Raw genomic sequence first — 22196 nt, 5'->3', positions numbered from 1 at the left:
CTCTTTTTCACTTATGTTATTCTTGCACTGGGGAAGAAGGGGGGCAAAAAGTGGATGCAGTATTTAAATGGATTTAACAAAGCACTGAACAGAAGACAACAGAAAATTTTGTCAATCTACTAGCTTCACTATAGCTTAAAAAGCCCTCATTTGTCCTTTTGACTCTCTCTTCTGTCAGGGTACACTGCTGACTTATGCCCTAGTTGCTGTTTTCCAGTGTCCCCTCATCTCTACAGAATTGCTCCCATTTTTCAGCTCTCAGTCTGTGTTGTGGCCAAGGACACTTAGCTGACACTTAAATCATGTCAGCTTTCCTGAACTCTTCTATCCTTCAAAGCTCCTATGGCACCTCGCCTGCCAGTTCCCCAAGCAAGATTAAATCCTTTCTCCCAGTGTCCAGGGTCTGCAACTCATCTTGCTACAATCAAGCCTGACTGTAATATTATAGTTCTCCCTCATTTGTAAATAACAAATTCAGCTGTGCATGATGGCTCTTGGATGGCCAATCTAGTACATACACACCTGTATCAAGCAGTTATTACTCACATTTTGCAGAATGCACCCAATTGTTTATGTCTTCCTATTTATGGCAGATTTTCAGCAGATATTCAGCAGATTTTAGGGAGACCACAGTCTCATGAGAATCGGTTAGTAATCCAGAGACTTTCTTCAGTTGTTTAAAAGAACAACTTGTTTCTTCATGTATTTTGTCATTCTGATTGATGACCTGCAGCACGCTCCCTCCAGAGTGCCACGTTTTGTGGACTCTCCTTTGACCTTAACTCACACACTACACCTTCTCATCATGGGCATCACTACTACTTGTCTTTCTTTCCTATAGAGCTAGTACCTCTCTGTTAGAGATTTCAAGGTGCATGAACTGTCCTGCCATATCTCAGTTATTCCCATGATGTTGCAGTACTGTGACCAGAGACAGCTCTTGTTCTTCGTGCTTGTGTCTCAGGCCGTGTACATCTGTGCTTGAGCATGTACAGCCTTCCCTTCTCCAGAACCATCAACACTGCAGAAAATCCCAGTGCACTGTCTCATAAAAGCTTCTGCCAGGACTAGATACATTCTAGGCTTCTTTATTTAATATCTACTGCAACAGCAGAATGCTCCTGATGTGCTGCTGTAGTAGAAACGCCTTTTTAAAAAATTTTTTTATTTGGAGAAAACACAGAGGTTTTTCATGTCCTGGGGTTTGATGCAAACACCAGGAATTCAAAACCAGAGTAAGGTGCTCTGCAACAGCTTAGAGAATTCTTTGTGCTCCATTTACTACTCTATTCACTTCTCTAAGCAAGCCCTTATGCAACACAATTGTCTCTTCCTTTCTCTGACTCTGAATCACTGCTTCTCTCCTCACTGCTTTTTTGTAAATTTTTCCCAGAAAAGCATCTAGGTGAAAACTTCAATGGCTTGACAACATCAAGAGACGCACTTAAACCCTAGGTCTGATTGTTATATATAAAGACATTAAAGCAAATCAGTCTTTTCATCCATGCCTTTCCATCTGTCATCTCATAACAGAGAAAAGAGTGATATAACAAAATTATAAAGTACTCCTTAATTCAGATCTCATTATTAAAGATGAAGCTTATATGAGAAACAGTAAAAAAGGTCAGTCACTAAAGGATTCAGTGTATCACCAATTATTTGTGGAGTTCCAATGAAAAAAATTCTTCTAATGAAGTAATAGAATACTTACACACTGAGAATATACCTGAAAACAGTCATGAAGGATTTTAAATGCTACTAGGACTTAGTTTTTTTAGTTGTATGGACTAAAAACTACTGCTTACTATGCAGTACTATTCCTATACACATCAAGATATCTTCATCTTCTTATAATACCACTGGAAAAATAAACAAAATCCCTGTTATTAAAACAAAATCTCAGCTTTCTCCTATGTAGGGTTACCTTTCAAGTAGTGCAGACATGCTATATACAGGAAAAATGGGATATTAATAAATTTCCCCTGAGTAGTGCTTCCCAAGGAAAGAAAGGAAAAGCAACTTTTTAGCGCCAAAAGCAGTATAAAAATAACAGCAGAACATAAACTAAAATCTAACTGGCCGAGTGGAGTGGGGTGTCACAGGAGGTAATGGCATAGTACAGACTTGGTGGGGTTCTGTTCAAAATTAAAGAGAGAATTTTTGATTCCTCTATATGTATTAGGAAATCTGGCTAAAATTTGGCAGGAGAACTTGGGCTTTTCTATGTGAGGCCCCTAAATCAAAAGCCTTTTGAATTGTGCTTAGACTATCTTTTACACATCACTGCAAAAATACTACTCTGAGATGCAAAGTTAGTAAGCTCTACTTTATGCAGTCCTAGAATCAAATTAATTGGCAGTAAATTAAAATTTAAATCTGTACTGTGCTGTGATATTCTACCATGATTTTGCTTCTTATCATTCTAAATAACACTACACAGAGTATACAAGATTGTTTTTGTATTTTTAATATTATTTGAAGACAATACACTTGTATTATGCATTTAACCAAACTTAAGTCTCTCTCATCACAATAAAGTCTTTAGGAAGTATCTTCAATATATCTTCATAGTATGTGAAGTCAGACAATTTCTTATTTATAAAGCAACCTTTTTATTTAAAAAGGTGTCTGGCTTCTTGACACCTAGTTCTAGCCAGTAAGATCACTGTCTAGAAATATTAATAAGAAATATTTAAAGTGTTCTGATCCATATTGAGGAAAGCATAGTAGGCCACAAACATTTCTGCGTTCTTACTTGCTACTTTCAGATATGCATCTTTTTCCAGGCTGCCTTGTACATCTTAAATGGTTTTCTTAATAAATAGTTATTGTAATAGATTTCTTAAGGTATACATTTGGGATTTAAAAAAAAGACAAGGAATAGAAGAGGACTAGAACAGAAAGTACGGAACATAACACTTTGACTAAAGAAATACATGCAATTCCCACATTTAATTGTGTTAAGAGGACACACAGAACTAATAAAAAAAAAAAAATCTGCTATAACTGCTCTGTGGCCTGGAGCAGAGACCTGCTCTAGCCTATTCAGCCTCACTAAAAGCACTCTGCAAGGCCATATACTAGTCTTGAGCTGTAGATCTGAGATAGTAAAGTGTTTGAAAATAATTTTGCAAACTACACTTTAAGGAGCAGGCTCCTGATAAAAACGAAGCCTCAACAAACTTCTACCACAAACAGTGTCCACTTGACACAGACTGGTATTTCATTCTGGAGCCACACAAAGACAAAACAAACAACTGGCAAGTCCTTCAACATCAAGGCAAACAGTTGAGGTTTTATTATTCTTCCAAAAAGCATTAAGATACAATTTACAAGGCCATAATGCCTCCTTTCCAGAAAGGCATACCAAGAAAGGCATAAAGAAAAAACCCATGCACAACATCTTTTAATATTGTCTTATGCTAAAATAGTCAAGCTGGTTTGGTTGTCCAGCACATATCAGAATTACTCTAAAACTGACTGAGCTTTAGCATGCATCACAGTTTGTGATGTGGAGAAATCTTTATCAACTTCTGTCATGTTATTGTCTTCTTATTTTTGCAACTGTCTCTTTCAATTCTACAATCTTCCACATGAAATAAGTCAATCACTAAACAACTTTGCATTTTCTCTGTCTTTAGAAGAGAGCATACACCTATTTGGGATTGTTTTCTTAAAAAAAAAAAAAAATGTTCTGTCATAGAAATTAATAGAACAGAAATCTCTGACTCTCTCACCAATACCTACTGTGTTTCATTCCAGGTCTACCCAAAGAGTAACTAGCTCATTTCTGTGCAGTGTCACAACATCACTGATACTAGGGCAAGCATTCTAGGTGAAACAATTTTGATGACTTCTTGATCCATATCAATTAGCTTGGAGTGACAATTTTACCTATTCCTTTAACATCTTAATCATGGGACTCTTTAAGAATGTTCAGAAGCTATGAAAAGCTCTGAGAAGTTTGGATCCCACATGTTGGTTTGGGGTCAATTTACATTTAAAACAAATCACTATTTTTAAATATCTTATAAAAGATCGTATTGTATAAGTACATCATATTGCTTCAAGTGTAAGCTTCTACTTTATTAATAAATATGATGGTTTTCAGAGAAAGATGGGTGAACTGATAGCATCCACGTCCCAGTATTTCACCTTAAGAATATATATAAATGCTTTAAGTTAAGCTGTTTCATTCTGGTCCTAGCATGACCTAACTTCTCCAAGCATTTCTAGTCACAATTTTGTCTAAAGCAAATAAATCAGGTTATATAATTTTCTACAAATAGCTTGAAACTCCACATCACAGGTTTTAGTCACATATGGAAAAGACAAATGGCAATCTTGCCTCTTCCCTACACTCTCCCCAAGTTTGAAGCAGGGCTACATTCTTCCATCCCCTAATCACATGAAATTTAGTTCTCTTCCCTGCCCCCACTGAATCTTTTACACCCAATTCAGCTGTACACTTCATGCATTTTCAAAAGATGGGGGTTTTCTAACATGGCAGATGTGTCTGCAAACACAGTAGGAATCGGAGATGATCAGGTGTTTGTAGTGCTAGAAAGAAATATACTATTCTCAGCATAACTATTGTCAAAAAGAAGAAATACAGTGGAGGAGAAGTTCCTGAAGAACAACTTGCTAAAATTTTGGACATTTATGTATATTTTTGAAATGCCATTTTTGTAAATGCTTTCAAAGTTTGTTTTTTATAAATGCCTGAGCATTTGAGCTAGAACTAGCCAAGGCAAAGACTGACATTCAAACTCTGCAGCTACCTCTACAAATGTTAGCTTGAATTCAAGCACTTTCCTCAACTTTACTTATCCAACAGAGAAGCAGTTTGTGAAGCAAGCTTCCACTGTAATTTCACTATCAATCTGTCAAACTGAAAATCTTGCTGTTATCTGGATTTCCAAAAACCTTGGGGGTGGGAGGAGCACCTCTCTGCAGGAGGGGGGAAAAAAATTGAACACAAAACTTGTGGTTGCATCTAAGAAACATGTAACACAGCACAGACAGAAAATTATGTCTTCAAGTCATGCAAACGGTTGCTCTTCGTTGAACACTTAAGAGTTATCCACTCTTTTATTATATAATCTTTCTTGATGCTATGTTTCTTCTTCTTAGGTCACGTTCAGAGTTTACTTGTGATCCTACAAAACCTACTACTGCACACTGCTTTATAAACTAGAATACGCCATCTACTGGCAATTTAGTAAATTGGAAGTTCATCCATCACTACTTGAAACATTCTAGAAAATTATACTTGTGTTCAATTTAAATGCAAAACTAAAGGAACGGACTCCAGTTAAATCCTGCAGATTGCATTCCAGCACTTGGCATATAAATATTATGAGTAAGTTACAAGATATTTAACAATAAATCAGAAAGCTAGTGCTATACTGTATGTCTGTTCAGCACAACTTTCTGAGCCCTAATCAAAATGGTTTTCCTTTTTCTCTGTAGTTATTTTCTTATTTTATGAGTGGGAATAAAACATCCCCATGCCCTATTCTGAGGTTTCTAGAAAAATTCAGCTGCAGCTACCAGATTGAACTTAAAGAAAGAACTGTTCAAAAGATTTTTTAATGGTGGGAGAGTTGAAACATATTTAACTCATATATTTTAAGAGTATAAGATCCATGTTTTAGCAACTCCATTATAACATATTCACTTTAACATATACATGTTTCTTAACACTGCAGTGTTAAGAACAGCTCAGTAACACAGCTCAACTTCAACATAAATGTACTTTTCAAAGTAGGTTTCCAAGCTTCCCCCCTCCTCCCTCAAGCATTAGAAGCAAAAGAATGAACTCCCATTAACTTGGTGCTTAACGCTTCTTATCTTGCTCCACCTTTCATCATGTGTCAGAATGTTTTCATGACATCATCATCCGTAATTACAGGCTGGCTTTGAAATCCAAAGAAACTAAATTTTCATACTTTTCATACTTAAATTTCTGACTCAGTATTTTTAACTAAATTTTCATACTTAAAAATACTGAGTCAGAAATTATGATCTGTCACTTGGCCTTTAAAACAGTAATACAAATAAGTGCTAGAATTATAAAATCACAGAATATTCTGAGTTGGAAGAGACCCACAAGGATAATCAAGTCTGACTCTTAAGTGAATGGCCAATATGGAGATCAAATCTACAGCCCTGATAATATTAACAGCATGCTCTAATATCCAGAATTCTTTTGGCACTAAAGAGTATCTCGTTCAGTTTTCCAACTTGAGTCTGTGAGGATACACAGCACTTTGAACACCACCTCACAGTGCAATTTGACATCTTGTCTTATTGCAAGAATTAATATTTTTCCAGAAACTGTCTACACCTTCAATTTGCTGATATCTTGATTTGCAAATGCTGTTTTTGACGATATTTATTTTCTAAATTCAGGCATTTTCCAAATAGCTTGGTTTAAAAAATACTAAGAAGACAGCTGTCTTTCCATTTTTCCTTTTGTTTTTTTACTGGTAGAGCAAAAATGACAAAAAAGTAAGGAAAAAATATTTTTCTCTTGTGGAAACTTGCTTAGCATTTTTACTTGAAGTAAAAATTTGAAGTAAAGAACTTCCAAGAACTTGAATTATTGTAGTGATATTTTGAAAATGTCTGTGACTTTTTGAAGTATTCAACAAGTATTTAATTTCTCTCCTAGATCTCTGATGCAGCAGAGATCCAGGGGAGAAACTTGTTGGTATACTCCAGCTCCACTCAAGATGGCACTACTGCACTGGCAGCCACTGACAGGTATTTAACAAGACTTCATCAGAGAGAATTGTGATTGATAAATTTGTGAGACTATAACATTCTTTCAAAGCAGCTTACCAAAGATACCATCCACTTCACCCACCGAGCCCCTTGCAACCAAGCAAACCACTTTGGTCTGTCCAAATCTTTCCTTGAGGAGAAAGGAGTTTCAGAGTACAGTAGACCTCTGTAGTGCAGCCCTGGCAAACCTCTGTGTCACAGAGATCTGCTTTCTATGGAGGGGTTAGCACGATGGGGCAGCAGATTTCGATAATACAGGAATAGATAAGGGAGAGGTGGAGGAGCAGAACTGTGACTTTTTGCTGGAAAAACAGTACAGGTTTCTGAAGAAAGGATCTAGGACTTAAGAAGTAGCATGGAGAATGGAGATTAGTTTCCATAGGGCATAAGAAACCATTGTGATTCTTGCCTGTGGAAGGAAGACTGGCTTGAGCTACATCAGACTTCAAACACTGGCAGGAGCCCACTTGCAGCAGGGGCTGCAGCTCTTGCCTCTCTTGGTTGGTACCACTTGTGGCTTGAATTATGTGATTTCACTGATATTATAAATATTCATGGCACCACACTGGGGAATATAGCCTCTCCTGTTCTAATTCTCAGTCTGTCAGGTCATGGTATGGAGAGTTAAAAATCAGACAGCATCATATATTGCATGGTGCTGTTAGATTGTCAGCATTTCTGGAGGTAGGCAGTATTTCTCTAGTCCAGAAAGCAACAGGTATTGCTGCCATTAAAAAAGAGCCACGCAAAGTGATAAAGACATTTCAAAGTAACACAAATCTGGTATCCATTAGACAGGCAGTCATGTCTCCCTTGTTCTTATCATATTTTTAAAAATAATATTTAAATTATAAGGCGTATTTTCTCCACAAAGAGCTGGTCCAAAAATGATTGAACCTTGGAAATGCTGACTGTGATACCTAATTTAAAAAAAAAAAGAGTCAAGTAAAAACTGAAATAGTTATAATTTGAGCTGATGCAGATATTTATTAGGTAATTTATTTGTGATTTTTACATGATAAGGAAGAAAGAGGAACACAGAATTAGAACTAGAAGAAATATTTGAAAGAAAGCAAGTGTTCTTCCTCTTATCTTTATATGTAATGCACATGGGTGAATCAGTTTGAATTCTACCATAATGACTTGAATATTAAACAATTCATTATTCTCTTCAATTATATAATCCAGATTGAGAAGGAAACATATTATGCTAGAGAGAGCTTGCAGAGCTAGTATCTGGAAAGTAGGCTGTATCTATATCAGTCTGCCAGACTGATTTAATTGAAATTGAAAGATTATCTACAAAATTGAATTCCAAAATTTATCAATCAAAACAGTAGGTTTGAAAGAAACTGAAGAAATAAATTGAAGACCAATGTCCTGAATTTGTAGTATTTAGCAAGCCAATTTCCTTGTTTTACAGTATATTTACTTAAGTATGTCAGAAGTGTACTGACTGTAAACATAGATGACCATAAGACATTTTAACCCCATAATAACTAATTATTTAACTTGTAAGAGTAACTTTTCCTTTTACATTTTAGGAATGAATGTTCAGCAAAACAATCCAGACTTCTAATATTTTACATTAATGAAGAAAGATTATTGCAACCTTGTAGATTTTTACCTATTTTTTTGTTTTACTCTTTGACTTTTGAAAATAGAAACGGTGTGAAGGAAAATCCTAGCAGCTACACAGAACTAAGATAAGCCTGTAGCTTTGACACAGCATTTTTTGTTTGTTGTAGGGGAAGTCCCTATGTTACTGGTCTTCTTAGTTAACTTAAAGCATTTATCATAAACTAGAAGCTTCCACTTCATTCTGGGAATGTTTTTGCAGTCATTTTTTGTTCTTACTGAAAAGAAACTTCATAGCTTGGCTTACGATTATTTTGTCTGGTTTTATGACTCTTTTGTAACTCATGTACACCACATAGTTGTGTAAGTAAATTTGCCCTTTACATGTTTATTGCTAAACAATTTGAAGCTTCTTAAAATATGAGCTTCCTCTAAGTCATCTGTTTGGGATCCTACCTGCCTTGAGACCTCTGTGCTTCTCTGTGCTTGTGGATATATGTCTCTGTTGGGCTGATAGCCCATGGGAAGGGCCTGGAAGCAGCAGGGACAGCAGTCTTTGTCTGTCTGTGTGAGGGATGTGCAGAGGAGTTTTTATTGCATAACCTAATATCTACATTCTCCTTTCTGAGGGACTCATGTTATGTGTTTTTGGAAGATTTGAACACAATTAAACCGATTGCTGTTAAAAACCTCCACATCAATGTGCTGTATCAACAGAAAACCCAATGGCTTCCAGGTAGGGATTCTTGTGGTTTCTCAAACACCTGCTGGCTTATGGCCCACAAAACCATTAACTTCATACTGCAGGTGGCAGTACCTGATGCTTAGGGTATAGAGAGCACAGGGGTTTCAGTGTCCTTCCCCTCCTTCAGTACACATTTCTTAGACGTGTATGCTACCATGTATCACAATTTTGTATTTGACTTATATTTTACCCTGTAAATACACTCATTAATAAAACACTCTCATAACCACTCTTTGGTTCTTTGGTAATGTCCAGAGTAATATTCTTATTTCAGGGTTGCTTTCTCGCAGAAAAGTTATGGCTGATCTTGTTATGTTTCATAACATAAGAAACATTATCGCAGCATAAAAACTATACACAACACTGAATGTCCAGATTGTATTATCATTAAATTGGAGGTTGTTTCCCAGAAGGCTCTTTAAGTGGCAGGGAACAGAGCTATTAAAATAAATTACTTCTTTTTCTCTAGAGAAGCAGGACATAGCTCCGGGAATTCATGGATATCCTGGACACTGTGTCATTTCCAGTCCTCCGCATGAATAATGGAAATGCATTCGTTCAGAAAGTGCAAGCGATCCGTTTACAATAAATGATCTCACCATGTTGAAAAAGAAAGGATTAAGGACAGGCAACAGACGCAGGGTGAGGCAGTACTGATGTCGCTTTTGGTTTTGTTGTTTAGAGCTCACGGCTCTCAGGAACAGAGAAGTTGCCTAGAGAACTCCCTGCTCCGCCACAGCTGAAGCGCTGGGAAAGGTGAGGCGCAGGAGCACGGCGCGGGGGTTTTCGGCACGGCCTTCCGCGAAGGGCCGCGGCGGGGAGCACTTCCCGGCACTGCCGCGCCCGGCGCAGCCGTAGCGGGGGGGCCGGGGCCGGGGCCGGGGCCGGGGCCGGGGCCGGGGCCGGGGCCGGGGCCGGGGCCGGGGCCGGGGCCGGGGCCGGGGCGTAGCACACCTGGTCCGACAGAGGCCTGGCCGAGATGGGGCGGGAGACGCTCCGCAGAGCTGCGGCGGCCGCGGAGAGAGCCCCAGGCAGGGAGGAGCCGAACGGCGGCAGTGCGGGGCGCGGGGCTGCCGGCGGCCCGAGCCCGTCCCGGTGCTGCACCGGCCTCATCCCAGCCTGAGGTGAGCACGGCACCGGCGGCCACCCGAGCCTGCCCGGGGGCGTGCTCCCTGGAGGCGTCTGCTTGGGAATGCCCGGTGGCAGGCAGGACTGAGTGAGATAGGTGTCTGGGAAGTTCGGCAAAACAGGTGAAAAACCCCCAAAACTCAAACTCCACCACAGCAGTATGGAACTGTGCAGTAAAATGTGCTTGTGTGCATGTAGATGTGTATATGTGTGTGTATTGTATATATATAGGAGTATATGTGTATAGACAACAAAAATAAACAATAAGAACAAAAAGAAACTTAACAAAACAAAACACCACCTGTCCTGGTCATTTATTTGCTGCTAAAAATTTACATGAAAAATGCAACCCTGTGACCTCAAGGTAAGCAGTGAAAAAGCAGTAACTAATTTCCTGAATTTCCTGACATTGAAAGGTCACTACATTGAAAGGTGGCTTCTGTGATCTCACGGTATTTAATAAATGTGTTTCAGTTTCTTTCTGTTACACCTTTTTTTTTTTTTTTTCCTTTACTGATTCAATATAATTTAGCCTGTTTTTAACAGCAGCAAAAAACCAGTGGAAATTAACATTTATCGGTCTCACCTACTGCGAATATCCACCTCCTCAATCTCCTAAGGTAGTTTCAAGTTGTTACAACCTAAATGTTACATTCAGCTATTTTATATACCACGGTTTCCACATTCATCTCACACATCAAGTAAAACCATGAACCTTATCAGTTTTGTACATTACGTGTTTTTTCTTCCATGACAGATACTGTGAGCAGGCTGTCAAGTGGAAAGAAGAAAACAGTGAAAATTTTTAGAGCATTCATTTTACAGTATTTTAACTCTGAGAATTTCAACCTTTTTCTGATGTATGTGAAGACAACTTAAGAGAAGGAATTTACACTGAAACATATGGTTAGAGTTGTATTTTGTGCTGTTGACTCGTTTCTGCCTCTACAGTCTACAAGTTAATGTGAGTTCATCCTTTTGCTTCTAATGCTTGAGTGGGGAGGGGGGTTCTGTGTTATTAAAGGACTTCTAGAATCAAGAAAATGAAAAAGACAGTACTCTCTATTTTTTGCTAGCATAGTACATAGGATTAAGAACTCTTTTTTCACTACACAGTAGCAAGGCAAGTGGCCTTCACTGTGTCCAAATCTTGGGAAGAGAATATCTGTCTTTACAAGAGGAGGGTAGGAAATGCTTTTCCTGTTATTCCTACGTTATTTCTATTCCTATGACCTTTACGGACATGAAAAAATTGTGTGGAAAGTTCTAATTGTTAGCAGCTTTTTGGCGTGGCTTGAGATTTATAATCTAGGGACCCTGAGTATGTGTAGACGGATGACCACCTGCAATTGGTATTCCAAGGACTAGTACTTACACATAGCTTTGATTAGATTATGTGTTTTTAAAATGCCCATGGCATTTTATGTTCAAATTTTTGCAGCATTTGTCTGTTTGGTTACAGTGAACCACTGTTAGCAATACAGAATTTTCCCTGCTGGGGAACTTTCCAATAATGGGGAAGTTTCCTAAAGAAGTAGGTGTACTTACATCAACATTTAAGTTGTCACATGAAGTCTTTTGACAGATAGTTCTGGTTTTTCCTGTCATTTTTATTTGATTGTGGCAGAAACGTGCAGCAGCAGTACTGAGGAGCAATTTGTACAGTTTAGAATATAATTTGCTTTTAAAAAACTTCCACAGATGTTGGAAGCTGGCAGGAGGACAGAAAAGACACTGTGGTAGGTACTGTAAGAAAAATAGCAAGCTTTAGTAAAGGACTTTGATTGATGTCAAGGTCTCAGACTATCCAGAGGATTCTTCTGCGCAGGGTAAAACAAGAGAAGGTTCTATAATGGTTATTGAAGTGGTTTTCTTTTTGCATGTGCACCTGGATTTGACCTGGACCTGCATTTTTTCCCCTCTGAAAGTGAAAAATTGAATACAGCTGCAAACTTTCTCAGTCTTGAGGAAATTTGTAAGTAATAGTCATACTTCTTTTGTGTATTGTAAAGCTTGTTTTCCTCTACAGTGGGAGAAGGCATTCTAATAAGTGTCAGCAATTGTAGGACATAAACATGGGTCTTGGGACTATAACTTGCTGTCTGTCTTCCAGGAGTTAATCAGAGCACCCCTCCTGGACATCATGCCAGTACTTAGTTTTCCTGTGATTTTTAAGGTGAAGTTTTCCACCTTAAAAAGGTGGATAGGGGTTGCAGGCAGGAGTATGGGTATCTTTCCTGACTGTAGAGCACATACTGTTTGTTCCAAGCAGTGTACTAGTTCAAGCAGTCTGCTTTGTTATGAGCAGTCTACAGCCACTACTTTAAAACAAAGAAAAAAAAAAAAAAAAAAAGAAAGTATTTTGAGTCTGAGTGTGCTGCAACTCTGGTCATTCTGATAGGGGGAGTGCACAATACCCAGTCAGTCTCAGTGGTAGGCTTGTCTCCAGAGTAAGGGTGATTATGGTACTTTTGTGTGATGGGTATACCTCTATCTCGTTGGAGAAGCTTTACGTTGGAGCTTAGTTGGTGGTCTGGAGTGCTTGTTACTCTAGCAGGGGAATCATGATGGAGGCATACTGATGCATACACATTCAGAGAAACTCTTGGGGACCCACAGGATTGGGCTGCAATTTTCTAGTGCTTTCAAGGACATCACTTGTGGCTAAGGAGTAAGTCTGGTACCTAACTACTTTTTGAAGCCTAGGATTTATCAATTAATCAGATCTTGCGCCCTGAGAGTCTTCTTTGAATTTTTCCTGTGCCTATTTTTAGATTATGCTTACATTGTTAACAATGTAATGGATTGCCTTCCTTTCTCAGCTCCATATGCAGTGCTTGCTGCAAATCAGCTGTTGGGATTGGGATCAGGCAGCAGCAGTCTGAGGAAAAGAAGTAATTTGAATCAAATTGTTATAAGGAGTCTAGTTCCCTTAAGCCACAGCACAGTAAGGGCACATGTGTCTTATGAATTCAAGACAAAATTGTTTTTTCACTGTCATCTTAAAGTTGACAATCAGAGAAGGAAGGATGAAACATAAAAATTGTGAAGAATGGCAGTCAAGATAGAGTTTCATCAGTTAGGAAGTGTCATGAGCATTACAGTTGTCTAATTTCTTATACAGATTCTGAAACTACCACTAGAAAATAGCTAAAGGCAATCCTTCCTTATTTTGGTGAATGTTTGTGGGTCCAAAATTAGAACTTTATTTAGAAAAAAATTACCATTTTCTGCGTTTATGGCTTAAAATACAGACTTACCAAAAGCAGTGGGTGTGTTAAGATTAAATGTATGAGTCAATATTAATAAGCATTTTAAAATGTTAAAATGTTGTGTAGGACTATAAAGCCTATGTCAGTAAAGAGGGGAAAAACTTCTGACAGAAAAGTGAAATGACTTTTGTATTCAGATGTAAAGCAGCAGAAATTCAATGCAATAGATTCTGCTTGTAGATTGACTGGCTTTGTCACTGTTTTACAAAGGCACTACTGTGTGAACGGTTGATTCAGAGTTGTTACTGCGTAAATACATGTTATGAAATGAACCACCTCATGAATTGTTTTCACAATATATGTAACTTTGTGAGCCTTCTGGTATGTACTGTGGGACTAGGGTAAAAAAGCAGGGTGTATTCACAGTATGTTAAAATAAAATGAACAGGTGGGGAAGAACCAAGTTCTATTTCCTGCACTGACAGTATAGAAAATTCTTTCATTCTCCTAATGGGAGCAACATTCCCTGCTATAGTTAGGCTACAACTGGGTATTTGTGAGTACTTATTCACTTATCAACAGATAATGATAAAGGATTTATTTAGCCATCTGTCAAGAACAGATGTTTAAAGCAAATAAAGTAAGATGTTTTTCCTGGACCCACCCATTCAGGAAGATTTCTGCCTGATTATCTACTGGGTGCAGTTTCATCCTGTTCTTAAATAGGGTGGGATCCAGTGTCTCCTGTCCAATTCTTTGTGTGGATTGCTATGAAGTGTATTTGACAGTGCAACTCAGAAAATGAGTATTTATTTATATTTGTCTTATTTTTTTATTGGTTTAGGTTCCATCTGCATCATGGGAAGGCCTTTGTTTTTGTATGTATTTTTATTCTACTGGCATTTCCTAAATGGTAAGAAGCCGTAAAAAGCAGTAGAACTATTTTGGTGTGTTTTCTTTCCATGTATAAGCACAGAAATGTTAATTTCTCCAGTTTTCCTTCAGCTGCTAGCATTTGAGGTTTTTTCCCTTAATGCTTTAAGTGAAAAGGTCTAAGCATAGCTTTACATTAAACCAGATGCATGTATTTTGATATGGGGCCAGGTTAAAATCCCTGTCAGTGTTCCAGCAGAGGCACCTTTTCAAACAAGGTACCATTAGCATTACACCAAAGGTTTTCTAGACTCTATCAGACTTGGGAAATGTTGTGTATTCTTTAACATTGTGCGTAAAAAACAATTGGCATTTATATAAAAAGAACATTCCCATTGCTAACGTTTGCCTGTTACCACAACAGAGTTTTCTCAAAGCAACAGTTGATGGCATATACAGTTCACTGTTTTTAGTACAGCATCGCACTGTGTGTGTACACAAAGCAGGTGTCTGCAGATATGAGTGCTCATTGTGTGTGTATACAGCAGAGGTCTTGTGTTTTATCACGTACTTGGACAACTACATACCAAAATGTTTAACTTTTCAGAACAGAGAATGTACTTTGGTCCTTAAAATTTCCTATGGATATGGTAAGACATGACTTTAAAGATTAGGTGTCTTATTTAAAAACTAAGTTTTCTTCCAAATTTTGTTTTTCAGCTTTATTCACAGTTGAAGCTCCTCAGTCACTCTGCATTGTGGAACGCGGGAACAATGTGACCATGGAATGCACATTTCCAGTGAATGGGAAGTTAGAGTTTAGAGATTTAAGTGTCAGCTGGGATAAGAAAGATGAGTTGAAGCAGGTTTATGTACTTCGCAAAGGAGAGGAAGACCTCAAAAATCAGCACAATGACTTTAAGGGAAGAATAAAATTGTTGAAAGAGAATCTGAACTTGGGACAGTCTGTCCTTCAGATCACTGACGTGAAGCTCAGAGATGCAGGAATTTACCGCTGTGTTGTTGCCTATGGGGGAGCTGACTACAAGACAATCCACCTTCAAGTTAAGGGTGAGTATGCTACTATCAGAGGTTCAATATTGTGATACTCTTAAAAGATTTCAGAGGCGATCCTGAAGTAAGATATATCTGGATTAGCAGTTAAAGAAACCTAATTGGAGACAGGAGCTGTCTGATGGTGCTTGCACAGCTGTGTAACTTAGGCTTCTGTTTAGGTTGAATCCGTGTTCTGTCCTTTAAACCTGCCATGACATGTAAGGAATCAGGTTGCAAATCATGTGTAGAGTACAAAGACCATAAAGCCTAATGAGCTTTCTAAGCCACATCAAATTTGTAATAAATCCGGTACCTCCAGTTACAGACTCAATAGTGTTACTTACCTTTCCTGTCAAAATCCAAGCTGAAACTTGACCCTGGGGGCTGGGGAAAAAGAAAAGGTGTCTTTCCTTTAATACAGGCTGTTCTTCTAGCTTCCTATTGGTAATGATTTTTTTCCCCAATTGTTTAGCTCCTTACAGAATTATAAACCAAGGTGTGGTGAGCACAGGACACAACGAATGGAAGTTGACATGTCAGTCAGAAGGATACCCAGCAGCTGAAGTGATATGGCAAAATAGAAACTACGAAGATTTGACTTATAAGGCAAACACAAAATTTGAAACTGCAAATGACCAGTTGTACCGTGTGACAAGTACCCTCACAATCAAAAGTGGAATTGATGACATTTTTTACTGTATATTCTGGAATAAAGAGCTGCAAGAAAATACAACTGCCATTTTACACCTAGCAGGTAACACTTCAGAATTTCATTTATGGTAATACACTTCAAGGTGCTAATGTAATTTTATCCCAGTCGAATTAGCTATGATTTGTTTCTTTTTCCAAATTTTGAAGAGGCTAGACAGAAATACCTGTGTCATTAAGTTTTGTTATTAATGTATTCTTTCACCATACTAACATGTTCATCATGCATGTATGGTCAGAATTAAAAGACAGGAATTTTGTGTGACCTGCAGGTATCTGGAAATTGAGTCTAAATCTTTTAAAAGTTCCATTATTTGGAAGACATTTAACTCAGCATCTGAAAATTAAATCCTTCCATCTTTCAAGATTATTCTAGTTTGTTGATGATTACTGTCACATAAACTTAAACAATATGGTCTTTTCCTGCCAGTACAGCCTTTGCTTTGAGCATATTTAAATTTAAGTACTTGTATACAGATTTTTTTTCCCTCATAAAGTCAGAATTAAAGGAAAACTCCTAAATGGACAAGACCAATACAATTCCTAATTAAACTTTTAACTGGGCAGCTCCTCTTCTGCTTTTGCTTTTGATTATTCTTTTCTGCATTGTAGCCTGATATGTTTTCAACCAGACAGGAGACCCAATCCAACTCAAAAACAGTATTTCTCTTTGTCAGACTGTTACTGAGGTCATTTCCCTGATGCAGTTCACCATCTAGTTTTAAGAACACCTGTGCAGTCATGCTTTTTGGACACGACAAGGGTTTGAAACAGCCATGTTTAGAGTGAGAAAACCAAGTAATTCTTTCAATGGGCAAGTCTGATTTTAACAAGAAAAATATCTGGGATTCAAGGAGACCACTTACCCTTTCCATCTGGAGCAATCATTACCAGATGAAAGGACCTGTGTCCTCTTTCTCAATTACCTTTTTCGTGTAATCCTGATGGGAAACTAAGCCAGATGTAACACTTTGACAAGCAGGATTCTGATGGGATCAAAGGCACTATCACATGGAATGCAGAGAACAGAGAAAAATATTAATATGTTCTATCTTCCCCCCGCCTTATTTAAAAAAAGTGTTATGTACACCATTAACACCTGACCTTAGACACAATCTATGAAGTTGTTATTATGTCTTAATTGCTCATAGCAAAAATAATACAATGAAAATGAAAGGCAAAGGGAGGATCCTAGGCAATTATGTAATGTCTTATCTCCCACCTGTTTTTCTTGAAGATTCAACTGATGGCGTTCTCCAGACTAAGAGCAGACGCTTTGTTGGAGCAACTCTCATTGCAACTGCTTTTGTTGGATCAGTGCTTCTATTTCTGCTCTGCATAAGAAAAGGTACGCAAATTATTTACTTTAGAGTGTCTCAGTTATTATCAATCTGCTTTGTTAATTCATCCTCACCGAGTGGAATGAGACAGTTTTTTACCATATAACTTATTTCTCTTTCTTTACTGGGCTTGAGTAGATACTAGCAAGTTGACGGAGGGAAACAGGTTATCAACCCCTCACAAACCCCACTTAGCCATGTATGTTTGTTAATCTTTCTTATAGGTAAGGATGTAAATAGTAAGATTAGTGTCTAACCTATTGCATCATCAAAGCTCTTATTTTTTACCTACTGGTAATTGAAGGTTCCTGTTCTTCCTGTGTCTTCCTTTTTGACTGGGGACCAGAATGCTGGTAGCACACAGGATACTGGAGGTTTTTTAGTGGTTCTTATTCTGCATTCTCTGAAATAGAGAATTTTACTGAACTGTGAGAGCACCTGTTTTTTTAAGTGAATATTTCATTGATTTCCTTACTAAGTTTTGAGCTTTCTCAGTTCACTTCCTGAATTAATATTGGATATTTTCAGCATCACAGTATGTACAAAAGCTAAAGCGTTTGGCAATAATTTGTTTTCACTTGCTAGCTAACAAAAGAAAAACTTGAAGAAATAATTTGTAGGTTGTCTGAGTATGAAAAGACTAGAGCTAGCACCCAAAATAAAATAAAGGAAAAAAAGTTTTAAACTTGTTACTTAAACTGAAAGAAGTACTGTCAATTTCTTTTTCTTTCATAGGTTGGGTGGGGGAGGGGGGTGGCTATGGAAAAGTCCTGAGAAAAGTATTCATAAGCTTAACAGGCTTGCAGGTGATTCTAACAGGCTGCAAGAGGACTGCAGATAATCCTGCAAGTATAAGAATATACTTGCCCTAAGAACATAATAGGAATAGGAGCAGAACATGAAAGTGGAAGAAGGGACAGCAAAATCCTTGACTGCTCAAAAGAATCCCACTGGGGATTTCATTAAAGGTCAGAAGTTTCCTAGGTTGCTTGACTAAGATTTATTGTTTGTGTGTGTGTGTGATAATGCACATCACATTAGCTTTCATATCTATCTATACACACATACACGTGTGAGTGTGTGTGTGTTTGATAAACTACAAGTTGATTCAAAAGCTAAACTGTAAGTTTGCACTGTAACTGACAATAAGTTTTTATCTTGAATCCTAAGCTGCCCTGGGTTACTGGGCAAGTGATTGTTTCAGAACAGAATCTTCCCAGAATGTGAGCATTTTTCCCCTCAAAAAGCACTGAGAAGATGATCCCCTTTCTGTTCCCTGTTTTCTGATATGTTCAAATTCTGGGTGAAAAGATGCAGTGGGAAACCATTTGAACAAGTATTTTCTAGTGATGTTAGTTCATAGTATCAATGGAGTTCCAGAGCTTAGAAACAAGATAAGGAGGTTGGAAAGGAAACCAACAGATTGGGAGTACTGAAGAATTTATTTTAGAGTTTTGGAAGAAAATTAGTATTTTAAGAACAAATGTAATGTGTTATTACATTTGTAATGTAATGGGCTATGTAATGTGTTCCCCTCCCACCAATGTGTTTAAGCTCCTCAATAGATCTAAGGCAAGTATTTTGGGTTGTTTTTAAATTGTTTTGTTTTGTTTTGTTTCAGCTAGAGCAAATAGGGGCAACAGAACACCTGTGGCGAGTCCATCAATAGCAAGTATGTACATACGACATAAATCTAGCAGAGTGTGATTCTTGTGGAAATAAGAAATTCTCTTGCTTGAGAATTAACTTTGTAATGGTGACAACCAAATGGAGATTTAAATTCTATTTTATAATGCTTTCTACATTTCATTTACATAACAACTATAAATTACAATTGAAGAATGGCTTTTCATGACTGTGTCATCCTTTCAAAAGGAATGAAAAGCATACTTGTTCCAGGAACTGATGCACTCCTGATATGCACAAGAAAAGGACAGAGCAGTATATTGTGTTTTGGAAAGTCTGCAATAGGATGGGACAGGCTCCCTGGAACGTAATAGCTCAGAATGGCATCACATCCTGATGTGCAGATTTTTTGCTGCAATTTGAACTGTGTTGGCACATTCCTCTGTTTTTTCCAGTATCATAGCATGCGTTTGGGGGTCTTTGTCACAACATTCGTGACAGAGAGTTTGGCCCCGTTGAGAGAAACTCAGGGAAGCTTTAGTTTCTGTGTTGATATTGATGCTATTTACTATGAGCAAAGCTTAGTGGAAGGCCAGCACCACCATGACAGGTGCTATTGAAGGAAATGAAGAAAAGAGACTTAACATTTACATCAGGAGAGAAGAGATTAAAATCCTTTTGATGCCTGTCAAGATGGTTACTGGCTGACTTACTTTTAAGTTGTGGTATGGGTATTTGGAGACCACCACAAATTAAATTGCTGTGTGAAAATTGGTTCATGCTGGCTATTGGCATTTTTCTGAAGAAAAGCTCTCTTGAGAGTACTTGCTCAAACAGAAACAGCATTTGCTGCTAATCTCATCCCTTGCTCTACATTCAAGTCACTCTAGATCCTGAGTGGCCTGAGGTGGCAGTTTCTAACACAGATCTATCACTATAGGAAAAGTTTAAGCTATGCTCACTGCTGCGTGTATATATGTCCTTTGCTTACAGAACTTGCAAAAGATAAGGATACACACAACTGCAGAGATGCTTCTTTTGAAGACAGAGAGCTGAAATGTAAGTATAAATGATGAAGGAAAAATTAGTAGCAAATTTTACACAGCATAAACCATCCTGGTCACTGGAGCATTGATTAAGGACTGGTTTATTTAGCCTCTTGTTTCAACAGACAGAGCCTTCAAGAGATAATACAGCTTTGCATTCTGTGTCTTACAAACTCACCATCATAACTCATTGTGTACTGTTCGTTACATCAAAGAATGAATCTAGTTTTTAAAATAGAAAGATATATGAAGGAAAATATGATGTGGAGATTTATAAAACCCCAAACCAGTCGCTTTTCCCAGCTTGCACTTTTGCTATAGAAAGAGTTGTTCATGCATATCTGTAAGGGTGGTGGTGGCAGTGAAGGAGGGGACAGGAACCTGTCACAGCTACTTGAGCAGGTCTCAAGCTGTGTGATTCGCTCTCAACAAAGCAAGAAAATATATGAATCAAATATCTCAAATCTGTGAAACATCCTATGGTGTGGAACAGGAGGGTGAAATTATTGAAGTTTTTCTCTCACTTTCTTGCTGACTTCTAAAGCACTTCAATTAATTGCATCCCAAATCCCTCCCTGCTACACTTTACTACAGTAAACTTACAGGTAAGCCTGCTGGTCCTGCAGGTGTAGATCTCCAAGCACAAGAGTTAGGGTCTGGGGATATGCCGCTGGGAATACTGACAGAGGGAGCACTAAATGTATTTAAAAGAATTTTAAAAGGTTTTGAAAGAAAGGGGGACCTGAGCAACAGCAATCTCACTGTATTTGCTAAAGAGCACTTCCCACACTGTTGTATGTTTGAACTACCGCTTTTATTTACTCCCATGACCATCTTTTCCTGTTTGATCTTTTAATTAATTTAATTTTAGATGAAGGAAACTTTTTGGTACCTTCATACTCTAGGAAAGGGGTGCAAAACTGTGAAGTGTTCTGTGCCTTCATCATTTTGTAATTTGATAATTTTTTCATATAATTCTTCCTGTTACAGATATGCAAATTGAGAAGACCTAGAGAGAACAGGGGAAGACTTTTTCCCTCTATTGTGAAGATTTGTCAGCTCAAATGTTCTGTGTTCTATATATTGAAGGGGATATTATTTTTTTGTATTTATTGTGGGATGGCAATCTTCTATATTGTTGTAACACAGGAAAAATTTAAGGAAGTTAAAAAAATTATTATAGCATAAAAAATATTGAATAGATTCTGTATATGTGACGAGATTGTGAGGTATTTATTTAAACATCAAAGTTTCTACCTTCTCAAGTTTAGGCAAATGTATCTTTCAAAGATTTCATTTAATTAAATGTATCTTTCAGGTAAAGCACTTTAGGTCTATGACCATCATGAATTTCATAGCTAGCTCTTGATAGGTCATCTTCTGAACCTTTTTTTCTTCCTTCTTCACCAGAGCTCACAATTTCCTGCACATAACTGGTTTTCCATAGTTTAAAGAATCTTTTCAATACTTTGATCCTCATAAAAGGTGCAACAACACGAATTGCCATACATGGAGGGCATTTTCAGTATTAAAATACCAGATGCTCTCAGCTAAGCCTGAAAAAGATGATTTAAAATTCTTGGTAACTATGGTTTGGAAATTAAATAATACTAAGCTTTTCTTTGAAAAGCATTGTGGGCATTTAATTTCCTCATGATATTGCTGGCACTACTTGGTTGCTGCTCACTGTCTTCTGATTTACAGTCTGGGGATAATACAATTCTTTGGACATTTAGGAAAAACAGCCCTTGCTTTAGATTATCATTTTGTTTTCTTGGGAATGGGAAAAGGAAAACATTCTTACTTCTAGGACATGAAATAACTGCACATGTGATTACATAGAAATGCTGAAGAAACCTGTTCTTGGTTCCCGTTTCACAAGTTATTGTTGTCTACATTTTGCTAAGTGCTTAGCTTTTTGTGGGGGGGATCATACACAGGTGAAAAAAATGTATTACAATGGTATTCACAATTGTATTTTTTTAATAAAACATGTTTTGCTTTTCTTGTGGTTTTTCCTGCTTTCCTTAACCTGTCAGCAAGTAGTGTAAGCTCTATTTGCATATTTCTGAGAAAAAACAGTATCTAAAGTTTA

At 37.7% G+C, this 22196-nt stretch overlaps 2 protein-coding genes across 3 annotated transcripts in view; one reads left to right on the top strand and one right to left on the bottom strand.

Annotated features, from left to right (window-relative positions):
* The window catches only part of PLGRKT (plasminogen receptor with a C-terminal lysine), a 28587-nt gene extending 18362 nt beyond the window's left edge, over positions 1-10225 (bottom strand). The window contains 1 exon segment of the mRNA XM_054289551.1: positions 10067-10225. Within this exon segment, the coding sequence (XP_054145526.1) occupies positions 10067-10225 (159 nt within the window).
* An 895-nt stretch (positions 10226-11120) lies between these two features.
* Positions 11121-21691, top strand: LOC128943611 (programmed cell death 1 ligand 1-like). 2 transcript variants are annotated; one of them, XM_054286510.1, is made up of 9 exons: positions 11121-11204; positions 12169-12215; positions 14297-14365; positions 15046-15396; positions 15854-16135; positions 17327-17437; positions 19051-19101; positions 20049-20114; positions 21092-21691. In XM_054286510.1, the coding sequence occupies exons 3-9, from the start codon at positions 14311-14313 to the stop codon at positions 21112-21114; spliced, it is 939 nt and encodes a 312-aa protein (XP_054142485.1). In that variant the 5' UTR covers positions 11121-11204; positions 12169-12215; positions 14297-14310; the 3' UTR covers positions 21115-21691. The 2 variants fall into 2 exon arrangements, with proteins under 2 accessions (XP_054142485.1, XP_054142490.1); XM_054286515.1 differs by lacking the exon at positions 11121-11204 and having other exon boundaries at positions 12154-12215.
* The last annotated feature ends 505 nt before the right edge of the window (positions 21692-22196 follow it).

The sequence above is a fragment of the Melozone crissalis genome, unplaced genomic scaffold (genome assembly GCF_028551555.1).
Source record: "Melozone crissalis strain CALT ecotype California unplaced genomic scaffold, PUWL_Pcris_2 ptg000005l_1, whole genome shotgun sequence".
NCBI lineage: Eukaryota > Metazoa > Chordata > Aves > Passeriformes > Passerellidae > Melozone > Melozone crissalis.
The sequence above is the reverse complement of the archived record's forward strand: the minus strand, read 5'-3'. Positions and strand labels throughout refer to the sequence as shown.

What these genes read in the sequence shown, in the direction of transcription:
- LOC128943611 (XM_054286510.1), top strand. Translation starts at nt 14,311, where the DNA reads ATGGGAAGGCCTTTGTTTTTGTATGTATTTTTATTCTACTGGCATTTC. An exon ending in AATCCACCTTCAAGTTAAGG is followed by an intron (nt 15,397 to 15,853) that starts GTGAGTATGCTA and finishes CCAATTGTTTAG; the next exon opens with CTCCTTACAGAATTATAAAC. An exon ending in TCTGCTCTGCATAAGAAAAG is followed by an intron (nt 17,438 to 19,050) that starts GTACGCAAATTA and finishes GTTTTGTTTCAG; the next exon opens with CTAGAGCAAATAGGGGCAAC.